Below are 20744 nucleotides of genomic sequence, written 5' to 3'. Positions count from 1 at the left end.
TAAATGTTACACTGTAAGAACGATTCAGAAACGTTCCTGGAAAAAAATAGGCAGTGCTTAAATTCTACCAGTAACATTTCTCGCAAAAACCGGGAACGCTTTCCCCTAAAATTCTGTAAACCTTCCTGAAAATTCTAGAAATCTCTCCGTTTAAAACCAGTCGTGTTTCTGGAACTTCAGAGTAATCTTAGGTACGGATGATTTATCAAGACAGTTAAAGAGCAGTTTTGTTAACATGGCCAAAGCCAAGCTAGAATTGCAAACAAGAATCAGACACCTCACTTGATTGCAATTCTTGCAAAGCTACGTAGTCCATACATATTCGCTCCCTTTGGGAGATGAATCAGCATGGACAAGCCGTAATCGAGCTGAAGCCGATACATTTTATAAATACTCCCATTTAATCTTTAAACTGGGAGCTAAAAATATTTTTTTTGCATCAGAGAGAAACTGTATTCGGACAAGTTGTAGCAATTTCGGGAAACGTTTTGACAAAGATACTTGATAATTCCAGGAAGTGGATAAAAACCATTCAAATCTCGAAACGTTACACGGAAATGTTCGGTAACGTTTCGGAATATTTTTACAGTGTAGCACACGTAGAGAAATAAGCAAAATAATGCTGTTATCGTGGAATTCATTAAAAAATATTATGCCCCAGTAAGGGCCTGGAACCCATGGGATAACTAGGGCCCCTGCTGAATAGATATTTGCAAATTTTAATCAAATGCTTCGTGCTTATTTTGTACATTATTTCACATTAGAGACAAGTACATTTTTAAATAATTTCCTGGCCTGTCTAGAAAAAGTCGATGTCCGGCAATTTGAATTAGTGAACCTTACTACCAAACGGCACTACCTTGAAGGTCACAGATCCGGACGAAATTCTAGATTTGCATTAATTCCCACAAGATATGAGCCCAGGTAAAGCGGTTTGACTGCATAGGCTCTAGTTCAGTCGTAATCAGGGTCCAAATTTCAAGTTTGGCTCCAGAAAATCAATGATTTTTCCTTTGAAATGATTTTTTCCCTCTCTTTTCTTGAGTTTGTATTGCAGTATCGCCTAATTGAATGCATTCACAGTACTTTTCACAGTACAGTTACTTCCAGAGTACCTAGTAAAATTGAACATTGGGAAGATCATACCACGACAACAAAGAATTCAGAAAAAAAAATATAAAATTACATAAACTCCTATGCTTCGAAAATTCTGAAAAAAAACCCCTTTCAATGTTTACATTAAAATAATTCCGAAACGTTACTGGTTATTTCCGTAGAACGTTTCTTGATTTCAAAGTTTTCTCCAATTTTCCCGTAAAATTAAGCAATTTCGCAAAAAAGGTTCCTGAATTACTACAAGTTGCACGAATGCAGAATTTTCATTCTTGCAAGAAATATTTTTAGTAACCAGTTGAAAGATTGGATGAGCGTGCCGATTAAGCGTATCGACATACGTTCCATTAAGGTTCGACCAGAATGACTAAGTTCCAAAAGGGAGCGAATAAGTCACTGGCTAGCTGAAGCATTGTAGGCAAGGGATGAGCTTGGTTCTTACTTGCAATCCTCTCTTAGCTTTGGCCATGGTCTCGCTTTTTGGTATGTTAGCAAGGCCCTGTAATAATTCTTGAAGGCTGCAGAGACATGACTGGCTTTAACAGGAGAGTATTCTCTCAGTTCTTCAGAAAGTTTCAAGGATAATTTCAGATAGGTTACTGACTTTGAGCGGAAAACGTTCCTGGTTTCCGCAAGATATGTTATCGCAGAAATTGGATACATAAGCTGCGTATTATTTTCCAGAAACGTTTCTGAATCGTTTTTACAGTGTAAAAAAATTAAACCAGGAAAGAAAACTCATACAAAGATCTCGGGGAGGAGCTGTCTACGAAAGAAAGAGGTAATCTATTCTTTATTTTCGTTGGGCAATGTGAGAAGTGGTGAATGAGCTCCGGAGACAGAGTCAAAATTCCATTTTATGACAAATAACATAAATCAGAGATTTAGGGGCTTAATCAATATTTTGGTCTGAAAATGAAGATAGGGTAACAGAGCCAGTATATAACAGACATGCTTAAGACATCGCTCTCAAGTTTACTCAATCTTCTGAGCCTTTTAATGATTTTAGACTTTTTAAACTAATTTTCTCTCATGGAACAACTTCTCATCTATCGTTTGGCTTCTTCTGGATCTTCTGAATTAGTTAATTCTGTTTTAATTTGCTCAATTTCAAAAACAAGTCCAACCCCCAGTTTCAGACACCAAAAAATCTGATGATACCCAGTAACAGGTAGGATGAGGAAAGGACGAATCATGGACAAAATTCCCTTCTTAAAAATGGGCAAAAGTTCTTTATTTTTAGAACTAAAGCCTTTTTAAATTCAAATGATCATGAAACACCAGCTGACCTCAAGGTGGTTGTTCACAACCTTCCCCTATTGCCGTGTAAATACCAACTGGGTCATAAAATTCACTCTGATAACAATAGATGGTTGCACGTATTCAAAGGTTGCAGCAACATTAGTTTTGCCAGCCTAAAATTCTAATTATTTAAATCTAAACATATGCTGATCTGTTACTGGTGCCGTTATTCTAAATCCTTTGTTACTTTAAGGTTCGTTAAACATACGCTGATCTGTTACTGGTGCCGTTACTCTAAATCCTTTGTTACTTTAAGGTTCGTCGGCAAAATCGAACACCCTGTTTGAAACGTACCTTCATTGAAGTCCCACACAGTCTTGATTGTGTCCAAACTTTGGAAGTTTTCGAAGGCTTTTGATTTATCACCTTTTGTTGGTGTGTAATCTCGGCGTGCAAGCTTTTTCTCCAGGTAGTAGTGAATCTAAAACGCAGAAAATGTAATGAAAAATGTAAGTAAGTTATTAAACGTTAAAATTTCTTCTTTTCAAGAAATTTACACGTTGATGATTAATCATTTTAAGTGTTGCAGTAACATATAACTCATATATAGTCGGATCTCGATAACTCGAAGCTAATAACTCTAATATTCCTTTATCTCAAAGTTTTCATTGAGTCCCAAACTACTGAGACTGTTTTTGAAACTTCCTTTAGCTCGAACTACAAATGACTCGAACGTTTTAATCGGTCCATTGGGACTTAGAATTATCAAGAGTTGACTGTATATTGTTGTTACGGTATTTGGATTTTGTTAGTTGTGCTTGTAGTTCTGTCTCATCTACAACTTGGGGAAGTAAATTACAGCTTATTACAAGAATCGCGGTTAAAAAAAATGTACTTTAGCAAACCTAGTTTTGAAAATTGACGACGAAACGTGCTTCAAGTTCATTATCGAACCACAACGAAGTCTACACTGTAGAATAGGGTGGTTCAAAAAAACTTTTTTTCAGCTAAAGTCCAGGACACCCCGTATTTTTTTAGACTCACTAATAGTATTATGCTGTAAAAGTTTTCGCTTTTCACTCAAATTTTAAGAGGCTGCTCAATGACCCCTTGTTTCAACATTAGCCTTAGCATAGAAAATGTCACAAATTTAGAAACATTTAATTCCCCTAGCTGTTTTTTGTAAATAATTAGTTTTTTGCAATGTATATGCATATTACTTGTTTATATTATAATATGTAGCATTGTTTTTTCAATTCAATGTATTTTTTAACCCCCTGCCTATACTTATGATGTTGGGGGAGGAGGTTGAGCACCCTCTTTCAGTCGAAATAGGAAGTTAAAATTATTCCAGTACATTACTATCTACAAATCTAAAAATATTGAGGCGTGTCCTGTTATCTAGGAGAAACATTTTTTACATCTATTTTTGAACCACCCTACTGTAGAAGCTTTATATAGTAAAACTCAATTCTGAGCATTCTGCCACGAACGATCAATAATTTTAGAATTTCTTCTTTTTAAGAAATTTACACGTTGATGATTAATCATTTTAAGTGTTGCAGTAACATATAACTCATATATAGTCGGATCTCGATAACTCGAAGCTAATAACTCTAATATTCCTTTATCTCAAAGTTTTCATTGAGTCCCAAACTATTGAGACTGTTTTGGAAACTTCCTTTAGCTCGAACTACAAATGACTCGAACGTTTTAATCGGTGCCTTGGGACTTAAGAATTATCAAGAGTTGACTGTATATTGTTGTTACGGTATTTGGATTTTGTTAGTTGAGCTTGTAGTTCTGTCTCATCTACAACTAGGGGAGGTGAATTACAGCTTATTACAAGAATCGCAGCACCTTATATTATAATATGTAGCATTGGTTTTTCAGTTCAATGTATTTTTTAACCCCCTCCCCATACTTATGATGTTTGGGGGAGGGGAATGAGCACCCTCTTTCAATTGAAAGAGGAAACTAAAATTATTCCAGTATATTTCTATCCACTAGTCTAAAAATATTGAGGTGTGTCCTGTTATCTAGGAGAAACATTTTTTTACATCTATTTTTGAACCACCCTACTGTAGAAGCTTTATATAGTAACACTCAATTCTGAGCATCCTGCAACGAACGATCAATAATTGAAATTTCCTCTATAATAAAATAATAGTTTAAAAAACTAAAAAATCACGCTTTCGTAGCAAAATGAACTAAAAAGTGAAAAATAATCTTTGTATGATAGTAGTTGACCAATCACTTAATTTTAATGTAATACAAAAAAGCGTGGGGTGCTTGCTGTCTATTTACATTTTTGCTTGGACAACAAATGGAAGAAATTCAAGACAACTGATAAGAAGTCCCCCACGCTTTTTTGTATTACATTAAAATTAAGTGATTGGTCAACTACTATCATACAAAGATTATTTTTCACTTTTTAGTTCATTTTGCTACGAAAGCGTGATTTTTCAGTTTTTTAAACTATTATTTTATTTTTCTGTTTTTTAGTCTTATATTGGTGAACCAGCAGACGACGAAATTATTTATAAAACGAGTGCGAGGTAATATCTTAAAGTTAAGACAAGGGCACCCCGATGGGAAGCAACTGTGAGTCATCGATGTATGTTTGCGGAAATCATATTTATATTACTTTGAATATTTGAGATGCATTTGAATAAAAGTTTTGTTCAACAATGGTCTGTTCGGCAATGAATTTCCAATTGAAGCCTAAATTTTGGCATGAAATTAATTAAAAACAATTATATTTCACGTTCTAATTACCTTGGAACATTGGAACAAATTTTGTCTGATACAGAAAAATTAAAGGTTTTTGTAGATATTTTTAAATAATTTTTGCGAGCATTTTTTAATGTTTTTTTTTTAATTTTCCTTTTTCACATTGTTGGATTTATGCCAAAATATTGATTAAAATTGGAGGAAAATAACAATTAAAAGAGTTAATTAATTAATTTGATTATAGAATATTGCATTGTCATCGGGTCTGAGGTCGCGTGCCAAATTTCAAAAGAATCCGATCGAAGGAAGTGGGCGAAATTTGAGCTGCAAGATTCCGTTACAAGATACATACATACATACATACATACAGGTGAAGCTAATAAAAGCGTATTAATAAGTACAAAACGTCATTCAGTTTTGATCAACAGTTATAAAATTTCTCACTAGAGTAATAAAGTGAGAATAAGCTACTGTTTGGTCACGATGAGACAGAAAGGCGAACATTCGGTTTATAGGCGAAAACGAAGGCTTCTATTACAGTGGACGCCGGTTAATTGAATCAGTGATTAATTGAACCAACAGCTTTAATGAATCAAATTGTCAAAAACAGGACAAAATCCAACTTTACTAAACTCGCCGCTTTATTGAATCAGCCGCTTTGAAGAATTAAACATGTTCAGAAGAAACGTGATTCAACTAAACTGTGGCCACTGTAGTTTGAAGAAGTGTAAGTCTTTATTCCTTATTTCCAATATTTTCTTTATCCTTTCTTAAAGAAAAAGTGCTGTCATCTCCTTTTTCAAGGTTTATAATTTATTACTAACTTTGGTTGACTTTAGAAAGTTCAAGAAAATTTACCAAAAAGGTTAAACTGAACCTTTTCCAGCTGAAAAGGTTAAATTGAACCCAACTGAATCTGTTCAGTTTAACCTTTTTGGTAAATTTTGAGTCAATACAAGTTTTATGAATCACAAAAATATTACTCGCTTTAAGCGAGGTTCGCTCGTTTAAAGCGAGTTATGCTCCCATAGACTTAATAAGTAATATTAACATAAAAATTTAAACTGGCAACATAACTACCAAAATATTTATACAAATGTAAGAAACAATTAATGATGACTGATTATTCATTCATCAATCTTAATTTTGTTGCGATGCATAATGGTTTATTTTTTCATATTTTGTGAATTGACACCCTTGTTGAATTTCAAAGTATGGTGTATTTAGTACATTTTGAGGTAACTGGCTTTTTAATTTTCGTCTTACATGTTACATAGCATATCTGATAATCTTCAGTATTTTGAAAAGTGATGACAATTTTCAGAAATATTGCTTGTATTCTCGGTTCCCAAAATCACGTTTTATTGTTTTCTGAAGAAATCATTCATTAACTTCTGTGTTTTGAGAAAAGGAGATGTTTCTAAACCCATTGTTCGCACAGCTTCTAAATTAAACCGCTTTAAGTTTACTGAATAAGTTTACAGACTGCTTCTTAATACTCACACAACTCAATTAATTACATAGCCTAATATATGCAGCAAAATAATGTAAAAACCTATATTTAGTAAATTACCGCCCATTAGCCAGGGCTAAAGCAAAAATACGTGAAATACACCGCCAGCTCAGTCATTTCCAGCCGAGGACTGCAGTTTCGTGCTTATTAGCACTCAACAGCCTGGCATAGGAAAGTGACTGAGCTGGAGATGGGAAAACCTCTTAAGGAAGCCAAGAGTGCGAAACAAACTGGTAGCTAATATAGAATTAGCAGACCAGACGAGTGGCCGAAGCAATGGTTCGGCTCAACTCGAAGATTGAACGCGAGGCAAGGTATATTCAGTAAATTACCGCCCATTAGCCAGGGCTAAAGCAAAAATACGTGAAATACACCGCCAGCTCAGTCATTTCCAGCCGAAGACTGCAGTTTCGTGCTTATTAGTTGAGTGCTAATAAGCACGAAACTGCAGTCCTCGGCTGGAAATGACTGAGCTGGCAGTGTATTTCACGTAATGTAAAAACCTGCTCAAAGGTTGTGGTCTCGTTCGCTGTAAGGTTTCCGTACGAGTCAATGGCAAACGAGCTCCGTTGAATTCGAGTACTGAAGGCGTCTGGGAAATCCTTTTTATCTTTACGTCCTCTATATTGGTCGCAGTACAACAAAGGTGGAATCTGAAAGAATGACAAATATGAAAATTTTCTCAGTTTCGAAAAAATATTTCAATTTTCACTGTCAACAATCTGACCTGAAAGGTGCCCTGCTTGAATATTGGTTCACCTTCAAACCAAGAAACGCTGATTGTTTCATCAAAAGGTTGCTCATCACCAGTTTCATCAGTCTCTACACCTTCCATTCGCATCGTTACTGGAACTGATAAAAGACCACGCCCTTCAACTCCAGAAACAACTTTCTCTAGCGTGCCACCTGCTGGGGCAACTTTAAAACCTGAAAATTTAAAAGTCTTTCAGATAATTTCAGATAAGATTTGAATGAGCGTGTTTATTAAATGTATCGGCCTAAGGTTGCTTACGGCCTGTCCAGATTGACTGAGCTCCCAATGAGAGCGAAAAAGTCAAGGAATTGCTACAACTGTGCAAGGCAGGAATTGCAGGTAAGAGATAGGCTTGGTTCCTTCTTGCATAACTTTAGCCGTGAGCGCTCTGATTTTTATGGAGTCTTCTTGGTAAGTCAGGAAGGTTCTAATCAATTACCCTAAACCTACTTAATTTGTCTAGAAGGTTCTAGAGACATTACTGGCTTTAACAGGGGAGATTTCGCACTGGTTCAGAAAGTTTCAAGGTTAATTTCAGAAAGGCTACTGACTTTTAGCAGAAAACGTTCCTGATTTTTCCAAGATATTTTACTGGAAGAAATTGGATACATCAGCTGCCTATTATTTTCCAGGAACGTTTCTGAATTGTTTTTATTGTGTAACTATAAGATCTTTTTCTATGCCATAATACATTTCAGATTTGGCCATAGAGTAAAGAAATTTACATAGTGAGGTGCCGTCTGTGGTAAAAAAGAGATGAAATTGAAGCCAAAATTATGGGATACAGCGGTGCAATAATGGGTGGGGTTATGATAACATGGCGGATTGGCTTGCATTTTAATTCATGTTTTAATGCAATTTTAAAAACGTGCTTCATAAACTTGCAACAATGTCTAAGTTTAAATTAACAACCAATTGAGATTCATCAAATGGGACATTTTGAATCAAAATGTATCTCAAGATATTTAGCAGGAAACTAAGGATATTGGGATACAGCGGTGCAACTTCCGGCTTCAATTTCTTAGTATATTGAAACTTGTGTAGGTTGACCACTTGCGGTGCACTACTTTGGTGGTCAACTTAAACAGGTGGTCAACTTACAGAGGTTGATTTATATGATAAGGGCTAATTCCATGCCTGAAAAAAGTTTAGGTCGGTGGAAACTTAGAAAGGTTGTCAACCTACAAGGTTGGTCAGCTTTACATGTTTTACTGTATAGCGGAGCATGTCTACGTAATTTCTTTATTCTATGGATTTGACTTGCCTTCTCCCTGTTCGTGTTATCCAGTCCTTAGTTCTAAAAACTAGATGATTTTTTTCTGCCATGCCATACATCTATCTTTTTTTGGCTCGCCTTTTCCTAGTTGGTGTCATCCCGTTCTTATGTCTCAAAACTAAAAGGTCTTTCTCTGCCATGCCATCAATTTGGCCTGTCTTTTCTCCGTGCACTAATTGGTCAGGCATTAAAGACTTATTTAGAGATGCGGGCCTCGACCATTCTGACAATACGAGGGGGGACCCAAAAATAACCGGATTTTTGTTGTAAAATATATATTGTATTAGTTTATTCAAAAAATTTCTTTAATCTCCTTCAAAGTGTACACCCTTAGCTGCAATACACTTATTAATTCTTTTTTTCCACTGTTAGAAGCTCCCCTGGAACTCTCTAACTTTGACCATGTCCAGTGCCCATTGCGAAGCAGTTTTCACAGCCTCTACATCATCAAAACGCTTCACTTTCAGATTTTTTTCATCCTCGGAAACAGAAAAAGATCACAGGCGGCTAGGTCTGGCGAATACGAGGGTCGAAGAACGGTTGGCCACCGATGAGAGGCCAATTAGCGGTTAATAGTGAAGGTTGTATGTACGGGAGCGTTATCATTGTGAAGGAACCATCCTTCCGATCGCTCTAGCGAGCTCCAACTCACTCTTGTTTCTTCTAAATTTTCGCCAATCGTAAAACGACCATTCTCGTTGATTTTTGGCAGATTTTTTCAACATTTTCATCATTTCGGGACGTTGAAGGGCTCTCAGAGCGAGCATGATCTTCAACATTCATGCTACCGCGTTTAAAGCGCCCAAACCCCTCGAAAACTTATGTACGGCTCATAGCATCGATCTTGAAAGCTTGTTGAAACATTTGGTAAGTTAATCCGTTGCCGACATTTCAAGTAGGAGAAGCAAAATTTCAAGTTTACAGTTTGTTCTTTCAAATTGCCATAATGAGTTCGCAGGCGGAAAGAAACAACACCTGAGAAAACCAACCCTACGATCAGACGTTATCAATTAAACTGACGCCACTTGTACAGCTGGTTTGTGAAGGTCTCTACTTCGGCCATCTAGCTGGAGAACACTCTACTACATCTAGGATTTTCATCGCACCATTAGTCCGGTTTCTTTTGGGTCCCCCCTCGTATATAACCTGATCATTTAATTTATTGCATACTTTAACGAAATTAATGGTAGGCTCTTATTTGAGCACCTTCAAAACAATTCGTAAAATATTCTTTTCGAAGATACTTACCATCTTCTTACCTGTTCGAAACATGGAACAAGTTTTACATGCATATATTAATAGTGATCTTTTTGAAAAAAATAGCTAATAAAATTCAGACAGAACACTAAACATTACATAAAAACAGTCAATCATTTTCAACGCAAACCATGACATAACACACTGTAAAAAAAATCAGAAACATTACTAACTATTTCCGTGTAACCTTTCCGGATTCCAATGGTTTTTATCCACTTTCTGGAAATATCAAGTATCATTGACAAAAAGTTTCCTGAATTGCTACAAGTCGCACGAATACAGACTTCTCTCTGTTATAAAAAATATTTTTAGCTCCCAGTTTAAAGATTAATTGAGAGTATTTATAAGGTGTATCGGCTTCAGATCGTTTATGGCTCGTCCATGCTGATTAAACTCCCAAAGGGAGCGAATAAGTATGGACTGCGTAGCTTTGCAAGAATTGCGAGCAAGTGAGGTGCTTTATACTTACATGCAATTCTAGCCTAGCTTTGGCCATACTTGCAGTACTGATTTTAAAAATAAGGAAGGTGCCAAGCTGTAATGTTATCCCCTATCCAAGATAACTTTAAACTTCCAGAGATACGACAGCTTTAAACGGGCAGATTTCTGGATTTTCCAGGAAGGTTACTGAATTTTAGCGGAAAACGTTCCTGGTTTTTGCGAGATATGTTACTGGCAGAAAGTGGGCACCTCAGCTGCCTATTATTTTCCTGGAACGTTTCTGAATCGTTTTTACAGTGCACCCCGAAGTCTCCTGCGACTACCATTTTTATGGTTTATTTTTTTTTAATGTCGGGAAGTTCCCCCATCAAAGGGACTTCAGGGACAGTTAAGCACTGACCCTAAGCATTTAGTTGGGCATCTCCGCCAGTCCACCGTACACAGTAAAATCGATTCAGAAACGTTCCGGGAAAATAATGGGCAGCTGATGTGCCCAATTTCTTCCAGAAACATATCTTACAAAAACCAGGAACGTTTTCCGCTAAAATTGAGTAACCTTCCTGAAATTATCCTGGAAGTTTCCTGAAATATTCAGAAATCTTCCCGTTTTGATCCAGTCATGTCCCTGGAACTTTAGAGTAAACTTATGTAGGTATAATATAATAGCTTGGCACTTTCCTACGTTTCCAGAAAAGCTCCAAAAGCAGAATTGCTAAACTGGCCAAAGCTAAGAAAGAATTGCAAGTATTATTATCTCGCCCGCAGGTCTGGCAAGCAGAGCTACGTAGTCCATAGACTGATTTGCGCCCTTTGGACGCCTTATCAGTCTGTGCGGGCCGCAATCGAAACGAAGCCGATACTCTTTATAAATACGCTTAGTTAATCTTTAAACTGAAAGCTAAAAATATTTTTCTCACCATGGATAAGTCTGCATTCGTGTGACTTGAAGTAATTCAGAAAACTTTTTGACAAGAAAACTTGCTTCTTCCAGAAAGTAGATAAAAACCATTGAAATCCCGAAACGTTACACGGAAATACTCAGTAAAGTTTAGGATTTTTTTTTACAGTGTAACCGCCACACTCGAAATGAGACATCTCACCCATTTATTGAATTTAGAAACAATACATATACAATCTTTGATAAGCACTTTTTTCTAATAGCAAATTGACTAAAAATACACAATAACGTCAATTCAAAGTCAAGCTCCAAAACAACAAAGTTATTAAATTGTTGTTTTTGTCAAGACTTTACATAAAAAAAACAACAAACACAAGATACAATATATATTTACCAGTAAAGGAATAATTTGCCTTGATTGTTGCGTCGACAGTTTTATCATAAATACATGCATAAAAGTTATTAACATTGACTCCTCGATCAGGCAATATTTCATTTGATACAAAAGCATACTGGTAAGGACCGCCAAACCTAAGCACTTGATCTGAGGTGTACATCCTTGGCTTTGCAAGATCTTGGAATCCAAACAAATCATTCACTTCCTTGTCATCTTCCATATTAATAGCTTTGCAACTGAAAGACTCTGGATCGTACTTTAAGGCACCTGTAAAATGGAGTTTGTAATTTGAATATTTTATTTGAATGACATTTTATCTTTCACTGTTTCAGAGATGGGGACTTTTTAAAAAAAAAAAAAAAAAAGAATTTTACTTGGTCTTTGGTTGTAAGTACCATGTTCACACAGATAGGAGTTTTACCATGAACTTCAACTTCGAGGAGAATGATGTTTTTTTTCTGTTAGCATGTCTAAAAGTTCTAACACTTTAATGCCGATATGTTCAATATGCAAAAATGAACAGTAGTTATTGAAAAAATGTTAGCACATGCTTTGAAGTCACCAACTCTCAGTCGTGACCTACATTAAAAACTACCCCTGATCAACTAGCCAGAGGTTTTTCAACAGTAATGTGGATTTTTGGCTCTGCTAAAACCTACAATCACAAGTACTCAGGCACAAATATTCCATCCATCTCAGAACCTTACTTTTCAAAAAGAAAAAAAAAAAGTATTTGCGCAATAAATAAATAAGTGACTGGACATTTAAAGTGTTTAAGGTTTTTAAATAGAAAGAAGTTTTTTTTCCTTGTTCCTGTTCGCTTTCTGCAAGTCCTGCTCATCTTCTTGCTTGTATTGGCTCCTCATGGAGGTAGCTGTGCGATGAGCAGGATCTTATTTACGAGGATCTAGCGCGTCGGGATCTTTTGAACCTGGTGTAGGCATTCCTACACCCGGGGGGGGGGGGATAAGTAACAAATAAATGACAAAAATTATCATAAAAATAAATGAACTTTTTTCAAACATTAGAACTTCTTTTGTTTTTAAATGAATTTTTTTACGAGCTAACATGATTTAATTTACGTATTTTTCTCTTGTTCTCATCTTTCTTTCTATCTCCCTCTCATTTTTTAAAAGTGTTTTTTGATCAGGGCCGAAGAAAGGCCAAGATAGACTAGTCGGAAACTATGGGTCCGGTCCTGTGAGGGACTCATATCGGAATTGGGGTTGTATAAATTTAATGCGGGAAATCAAGCACGGAGACCAAAATGACATAAGATCCTGCTCATCGCACAGCTGCCTCCATGAGAAGCCAATACAAGCAAGAAGATGAGCAGGACTTGCAGAAAGGGAACAGGAACAAGGAAAGAAAATCTTCTCCCTATTAAAAAAACCTTCAAAACTTTAAATGTCCAGTCATTTATTTATTTATTGCGTATATACTTTCGTTTTTTCTTTTTGGAAAGTAAGGTTCTAGGATGGTCTTGGCTCTCGGAGGCTCTGGTCATTGCAGACAGATTGCCTGTCGTAAATCAGAATTCAATAATAACTTTCAAATATATTTGACCCATACTTCAACAAATTTTCTCAAATAATAATAACGCCATTTTGAATTTATTATACTTACTTCCAGGATGCCGCCTTTGGTATTTCACTACTTGTAACGTCTGGTAGTCAAAAAGCGCGTGGTATTCCCGTCCTCTAAGTTGGACGACATATTTTGCTCTAGAGTTGCTGAAATCGAAGTACATCTCCTCATACTGTGTCTCATTCAATTTCTGATTTATTCTCTCTCCTTTCAGGGCGAAGTTGGTAGGGAGGAGAGGAGGAATGAGACCTAGAAAAGAAAAAACGAGAAATATATAATCCGTTGAGAGATAAAGTGTTGCAAAACATTTTTTAAAAAGTAATTAGTGTTTATCAGGACAGCGGAGTCGAAGGTTTAAAATTCCAAGGATCAGAGTTGAAGTTGGCCATTTTCCCTCGAAGTCAACAACTCTGGCAGTGTTTGCGGAGTAGGCTTCTTACTGAGCTTTTGCTGGATGTCTTTTCATCTATAAGCTCATTACTTTTTACCTGAAAAGGGTGTTTCCTGTAATGCCGAAACACGTGTCTGCAGCAATCTGCAATTTGTGCTTTTTTGACGTTGTTATTTCTTACTTTACTGTTCAGCACAAAATTATTGAATTTGTATTTTTTCTTGAATTATCAAGGAATTTCCAAGAGCCTTATTGCAAACATGGCCAAAGCTAAGCTAGAATTGGAAGTAAGTAGCGAGAATTTTACTTCTTTGCAAAGCAATTGTTGTCCATACTTATTCGTTCTTTTTGGTAGATAAATTAGCATGAACGGGCCGTAAGTGACCTGAAGTCGAAACACTTTATAAATATGCTCAGTTAATCTTTAAACTGGAAGCTAAAAATATTTTTCAGAACCGTGAAAAGTCTGCATTGTATCAATATAGGAAACTTTTTGACAGTGACACTTGATTTTTCCAGGAAGTGGATAAAATCCTTTAAAATCATGAAACGTAACACAGAAGTACTCAGTAACGTTTCGGAATTTTTTTACATTGAATTTGTTGCCAGTTGAAACACGCTGCGATGAACATCACGTCAGAGAAAAAACATACTCAACTTTCCGAACGCAGCCTATATGCTACTTACCTATATTTTCGGTTACGACGGTGCAGATCTGATCGTTAAATGATGAAGTGACTTCATTTATGATGAATGTAAATAGCACAGCCCTGAAAAGATCAATGTAAAGATTAGAAGCTTATATAAAATAAACAAGATACATAAATATAAGTCTTATATATAATTTTAGATACAGTAAAATCTCGTTTTCCGGGCTTCCGTTTATTCGGATATCCAGTAATCCGGATGAATTTTGTAGAGTTAAGAAAAAAACTTGTTCACTTAAATATTAATTTTATATTATGATTGCACCAACGGAGCTATAAGTATGCGAAACATTCGCTTTTGGTTTTGCTTTAACTATGACCTCACTAGATGGCGCTGACGCTTAACGGGTCTTGACAATTTGTGACTTTTCTGTGTTAAACCCATGCAGCTCATGCATCCACCAATCAATGTCAACATTTCAAAGTGTGCTTATTTTTGATTGGACGTCGCTCATTTTGACCGCAAGAGCGCTGAACGGAGTCCCTGCATCCACCAATAAATGGCAACGTTTTGGAAACAGTGGTTCCCTGTAGCGCCCTCTTTGTTGAGATGAGGTTCAGCTATTGTCGCCGCCTATAAGAAGTAAGTGGAGCTATTCTTAAACATACAACTTCTGCATAGATTGTACAGTAAATTTGAGAACTCTAACAAACATCACACCGTACTTGTGGAGTGTCAATCCCACACCACTGCAGATGAATTATAAATAACTAGTCGACCCGTGCGGGACTCCGCACTGTGCTTCGAATCATTTCATAAGGCATTTCGCTCTTTAAAAATTTCAAATGAAGAACATTATGAAGAAGAACCGAAAAAAGTAAGCGCAGAAGGCATGTAATTTAAAGACATCAGCAACAAAACCTCGTTAAATACAACGTTATAATATTTGGTTGTACCAACCTTTTGGTTGTACGTATTTTCAATGCAAACATAAATATCATTAAAAGAGTGGCTGAGTAGTGACTCGTGAAAAAGCAATAATTGTGCAAGTGAAAAAACAGGTTGTGGCAAATACAGTCCTGCCCATGTGAGCATCTGACGGGAAAAAAAGGAACATTAAAGAGATATTTATTGGCACGGATTAGAATTGGCACCATTCTGATTAACAGCCCGACACCCCAACAAACCTAGCAACTGCGCCTTTTTTTTCGAAAGCTATTCATTGAAGGAATGCGTAGTAAAAAACCGCAAAAAAGCTTTTTGCCGGAAAAAAAAAAGATCATGCTTCTATGTTTTGTCCTTAACCAGCATGATAACATTCAAAATTATTCGTAAAGCATGGAATTTGATAAAGAATGACGAAGATCTCACGTAGCGATTGAAACAAACATTCTAGAGGAGTAATAAATTAGATTGAAAATAAGTGTTTTTTCCTTTGAATATTGAACTATTTCACATAGAAGGTCGCTTTAACCGTTACGGCTTAAATGCCCGCACATGTTTCTCTTTTAATCGAACACTTAAATTCAAAACCAAAACCAGTTGAACTGAGTCATTTTTTAAGTGTAATTTTTCGAACGTAGACAAAATGTATTTTTTTTCAGCAGAAAGCAGAGGAGTAGAAAATGATTTCTTACTAATGAAGTTGATAATAATTTTAATGTTTTATATCGTATTCGCGCGAATAAAAAAAAAAAATAAAGTTTACTGGGTGAAACTCGTAGTTTTAATTTGGCGTAGTATTTTTTCATTTGTACAAAAAGTCGAACACTGCTGTTAGAAACATCTACATTTCAGCATACAATGAAAATGTTTTTCTGCAAAAAAAGGATTTCCTTGAGGTAAATCTAATATTTTTTTATGCTTACATTATGCTGAGTGGTCTGGATGTAGTTAAAGCTTAAAAAAAAGATCACCCTTCGATTAACAGTCAACTTATCCGAATGATAACTGTAGCCTGCATAAAGGAGTCGAAACACCAAGTAGCATTCCCACTGCATTTATTTTATTACGTGTGTATGTTATGAGTACATATAATGCGTAATATTAATGTAAATTTGATATTATGTCGGATAACCCAAGCTTGTTCGAAGTTCAGATATTTTATAGCCGAACGCTCTACCGAAAAAAACTTATCAGTTTAACCGAACAACTAAGTTCAGTGCTTTTTAGCTTTATTAAAATATAAACACACACACACACGCGCACAGGATATTATTTTATTTTTTTTGCCAAAAGCGACGTAAAAAATTGGAAAATTGTATTAGAATTTTGCTTTAAAAAAAATCTGCATAAGAACTTCAAGCTGCATCAAGGTTTTGAAACAGTAAGAGGTGTTTCCGAAAACTTGGTTTTTCGACCGTAAGTCTATTTTTCGTCATTAGCCAGCCGGACAAGTTTTAAAATGAGAGGGGAATAATATATCAGATAAGATATTAAAGAGAAATGTTTTTTTTGAAAATATTTACAATTTGTTACCGCAGGCTGCTTGAACCGTTATGACTTAGATGGCAGCACGTGTTCATCATTTAACAGCACGGTTAAAATGCAAAATAAATAGAACTATGCTCTTTTTTAAGCGTAGCTTTTCGAATGTAGAAAAAATGCGATAAGCTATTTTTTTTTGCAAAAAGAAGAAAAAATATATATTTTATCCTTCAAATTGAGGTAGTAATTTTTCTATTTGTACAAAGAGTCAAAAACTCATTCGAAGAATATATATTTCAATATACGATTTATTATTTTTTTCTAAACAAAAAAAAAAAAAAAAAAATTCTATTGTAGTCTGAAATATTAAACCTGATAGTTATATTTTCGCTTAGATTATGCTTTAATTTTCTTACCAAAGCCAAAGTCTTTTTGAAAAAAAAAAAAAAAAAAAAACTTACTATTCAGAAGTAATTTAGCACAATGTTACATCAAGTTTTCATAACAGCAAGAAGCGTTTCCTTCTTATTTACTCTATTCCCTCAAATTTGTTATTCACTTAATTAAGCGTTCATGTAATGCGCGATATTTCTCTAATTTTTTGATGCAGATTGTCCGGACGTGGGCCCGAACATTCATTCTCCTGGTTACCAGGAGAATGCTCTGCCAATCAAGCTATTCAGCTGTGTCGGTCATAGTGCAAGTTAAAGTTATAAGTTTAACCGAAAACCTCATTCTAGTGTTTTAAAACGGGTTTTTTGGTAGAAAAAAAAATTTTAGACTATGGGTCTATTTTTCGTCAGTAGCCAGCACGATAAGCTTTAAAATAAGGTGTAAATCAGAGAAATCGGTCAAGAATTGAGGAAAATCTGGCGTAGAAACCAAAAACGGGCTACAGAAATAATATATAAGGATGACATTTGTTGTTTTTTGATGCAATAAAAACAAGACTGTTTATTTAAGAAATTTACCTATTACAGCTTTTTACCTATACAGTGGCCGCAGCTTATATGAGTCACGACTGTTCTAAACAGTTTCGATTCTGTAAAGCGGATCATTCAATAAAGCGGCTAATTCAATAAACCTAGATTTTATTCTGTTTTTAACAAATTGATTCATTAAAGTGGCTGATGAAATTAACCGGCGTCCATTGAGTCGCCCAAATTTTCTCGATTTTTCTTTATTCGGATTGCTTTTGGTTCCAATCAGTCAGTATAAACAAGATTGTACTGTATTATGTTTTCGATTCAATGGCATGTATTGAGCAATCATGATTGCTTATTGTTCCCATTTGACTGTTTTTGATAATACGCTGATTTTATTTTCCCGCCAGCACTCTCTGCAGCATCACCGTCGACCGGCCGCCTCACGATGCTGCCCCTCTTGCGAAAACCGTGTCCAGGTTGCGTCCATATTCTACACACACACACGCATACATACACACACGTACACACACGCACCTACACATACACACACTCCTACACTCACTTATGCCTGCACACAGACACAAACACACATGCCTACATACACACACACAAACGGCTACATACACACACACAAACGCCTACACACACGCGCGTACACGCACAGCACTGCATACACAACATTCACACACATGCATACATACACTCACACACACGCGCACCCACACACATGTGCCTACGCAAACACACACAGATGTGCTTGCACAAACACACACGCCCATACATACACATACACGCTCATGATTGTGAAAAACATAATTTGAATTCAAGATGCCAAAAATTCAAATTAATATATATGTGTATATATATATATATATATATATATATATATATATATATATATATATATATATATATATATATATATATATATATATATTTATTCTTTTGTAGGGACGTTTGTTAATGATAACAAAAGACATTTTTCATTCTATTGAAGTCGTAATATTCAAAGGTCAGTGTATAAGGTGTAAGTAAAGGTTTGATTTATCGATATAAAAGTTATCTGCATGAGACGATGAAGTTCAACCGCTGATATTCAGTTGCATCTAATTTTCTTTCTTTTGAGGAGACAATGCAAGAAATTGATGATGATTAAGAGTGGAACTGGGTCTGAATCAGCTGCAACTGTGGTCTTTTTATTTGCTAAAGAATACACACTACAACCAGTCATTTATTTTTTTTTTTGGGGTTTTTTTTTTTTTACGATACACTAAGTTTTCAGTTTTGAAAGCATTTATTAGAACGAAGACTAAAATGTATATGTATAAGGCATCAAAAGCAGAAAAGAAAAAAAAAAAGACTTTTTTCTTCCGAACACTTTTTTAACAATTAGTTACATGATTTCTTCAGATACTTGTAAGTTTATTAACATAAAATATCCTAATCAGGGGACCTCCAGTCTAAATACTGTTCATAACTTCAGATATTCTTCAAAACATTCTGTTAAACAATCTACAGTTTCTACACAAATTTTAAGAAATATTTGGGTGAACGATAGACTGGGAAATATATATCAACGGAACTCAAATGCGTTTTAAATAGAAAATAGTATGTCTTTCCCTGAACTATAGGAAAAAGGCTAACATCTTGTTTTGCTTCAAACTGATATATATGCATTGATTTGTTTTAGTGAAAAGAGAAAAATAATATAGATTTTAATGTTTATAAAAGAATATATATTAAAAATTAAACACCACTGAGAAATTCTATGCGAATTTTCTGCAGCATAATAGAAGAGATTAAAAAAAAAAAAAAAAAAACTTCAACTGAAACTGTTGTTCACACTATCTCGTGTTTTAATCTTTCGTTTGTTATCAGTTTTGAAACAAAACGAATATCAAATTCGTTTGCACTTTAGATTTATTCTTAGTAGGTATCACGAAAAAGAAAAAGAAAGAAAAGTGCAAACTGAGATAAGTGTCGAAAGATTGTCCCATTTTTAATTTTTGCGGAAAGTAAGTCTGAATATATTGGAGTCTAGTAGACACACTCGTGCATCAGTTTAAAATTTAAAACAATAATATTTTAATAAACATTAAAATATATAAAACAATAAACATTAACAATATAAATAATAAACATTAAAATATGTAATATAATTATTAAAATATATAAAACAATAATATTGTATATTGTTCTTCATAATCGTTGTTTTAAAGCATTTTTAAAAGTATCATAATATCAATGATTGATTACGATTTTTAACGAAAATTACCGTTAAACTAGCTTATAACGAGTCCTGATTTAACGATAACCTGGGTTTGGCAAGGAAATCAGAAAGGTTAGGTTGTGCAATGTTAAGTCTGCGGGAGCATAACTCGCTTTCTACGAACAAATCCCGCTTAAAGCGAGCAATATTTCTGAGGTTCATAAAATTTCTATTGATATGACTTCCAACTCTGCTTATTCTATAATAGAAAAATTCCTTTGACGCTCTGATGTCAATTGCAAGTTAGTGATGAGTCATAAATCTTGAGAAAAGATGACGACGGTCCTTTCTTTAAACTTGTGGAACGGAGAAGCATTTGAAAGTTGTTGATGTTTGAATATTATTATTATCGAATACCAAACAATTAATTAGAAGGTTGAATAAATAAAAACATTAAGCCGCAGAATTAAAAAACATAAACGTATACATTTATTTACAATGAATCACCAAAATATCAAGCGCCTTTTTTACTCCAAACTTATTCCGCGATCTTTGTTAAATTCCTATTATGGAATTCTAAATTGAAAGTTAAAGTTATTATTTTTCTTCTTGTAACGCAACGCCTGCAAGGCTTCGCTCTATCTTTTAGCACGATGGAAGGTTTTCCTGTCCGCTACGAAAGTCATATATTTGTTGACGAAAATGTTTTGATTTCTGACATATATTTCCGAGGATCTTGTTGCTCAAATTTAAACAAATGCAGATGAAAAAACTAATGATAAAAGTGACATACAATAATGACAAATGTAAAGAACTTGAAGATGAATCACCTTCAACTGTCAATGGTTTTATATATGCAGATAAACTTTATATTTCTTTGAAATTAGAGATGTAAGTGGAGATTGTTTTCGGGTTCACAAGATAGATACGAT

The 20744-nt window shown here is 35.0% G+C and overlaps 1 protein-coding gene across 1 annotated transcript in view; it reads right to left on the bottom strand.

Annotated features, from left to right (window-relative positions):
- The window catches only part of LOC129228709 (uncharacterized), a 68490-nt gene that overhangs the window by 45392 nt on the left and 2354 nt on the right, over nt 1-20744 (bottom strand). Inside the window, exons 2-7 of the mRNA XM_054863393.1 lie at nt 14290-14372; nt 13251-13460; nt 11622-11891; nt 7329-7528; nt 7105-7254; nt 2710-2836 (exon numbers count right to left, since the gene is read on the bottom strand). Of these exons, the coding sequence (XP_054719368.1) occupies nt 2710-2836; nt 7105-7254; nt 7329-7528; nt 11622-11891; nt 13251-13460; nt 14290-14372 (1040 nt within the window). The remainder of the gene's footprint in view (nt 1-2709; nt 2837-7104; nt 7255-7328; nt 7529-11621; nt 11892-13250; nt 13461-14289; nt 14373-20744) is intronic.

Source organism: Uloborus diversus, chromosome 8, assembly GCF_026930045.1.
Source record: "Uloborus diversus isolate 005 chromosome 8, Udiv.v.3.1, whole genome shotgun sequence".
Lineage (NCBI taxonomy): Eukaryota > Metazoa > Arthropoda > Arachnida > Araneae > Uloboridae > Uloborus > Uloborus diversus.
This window is presented reverse-complemented; position numbering and strand designations above follow the sequence as displayed.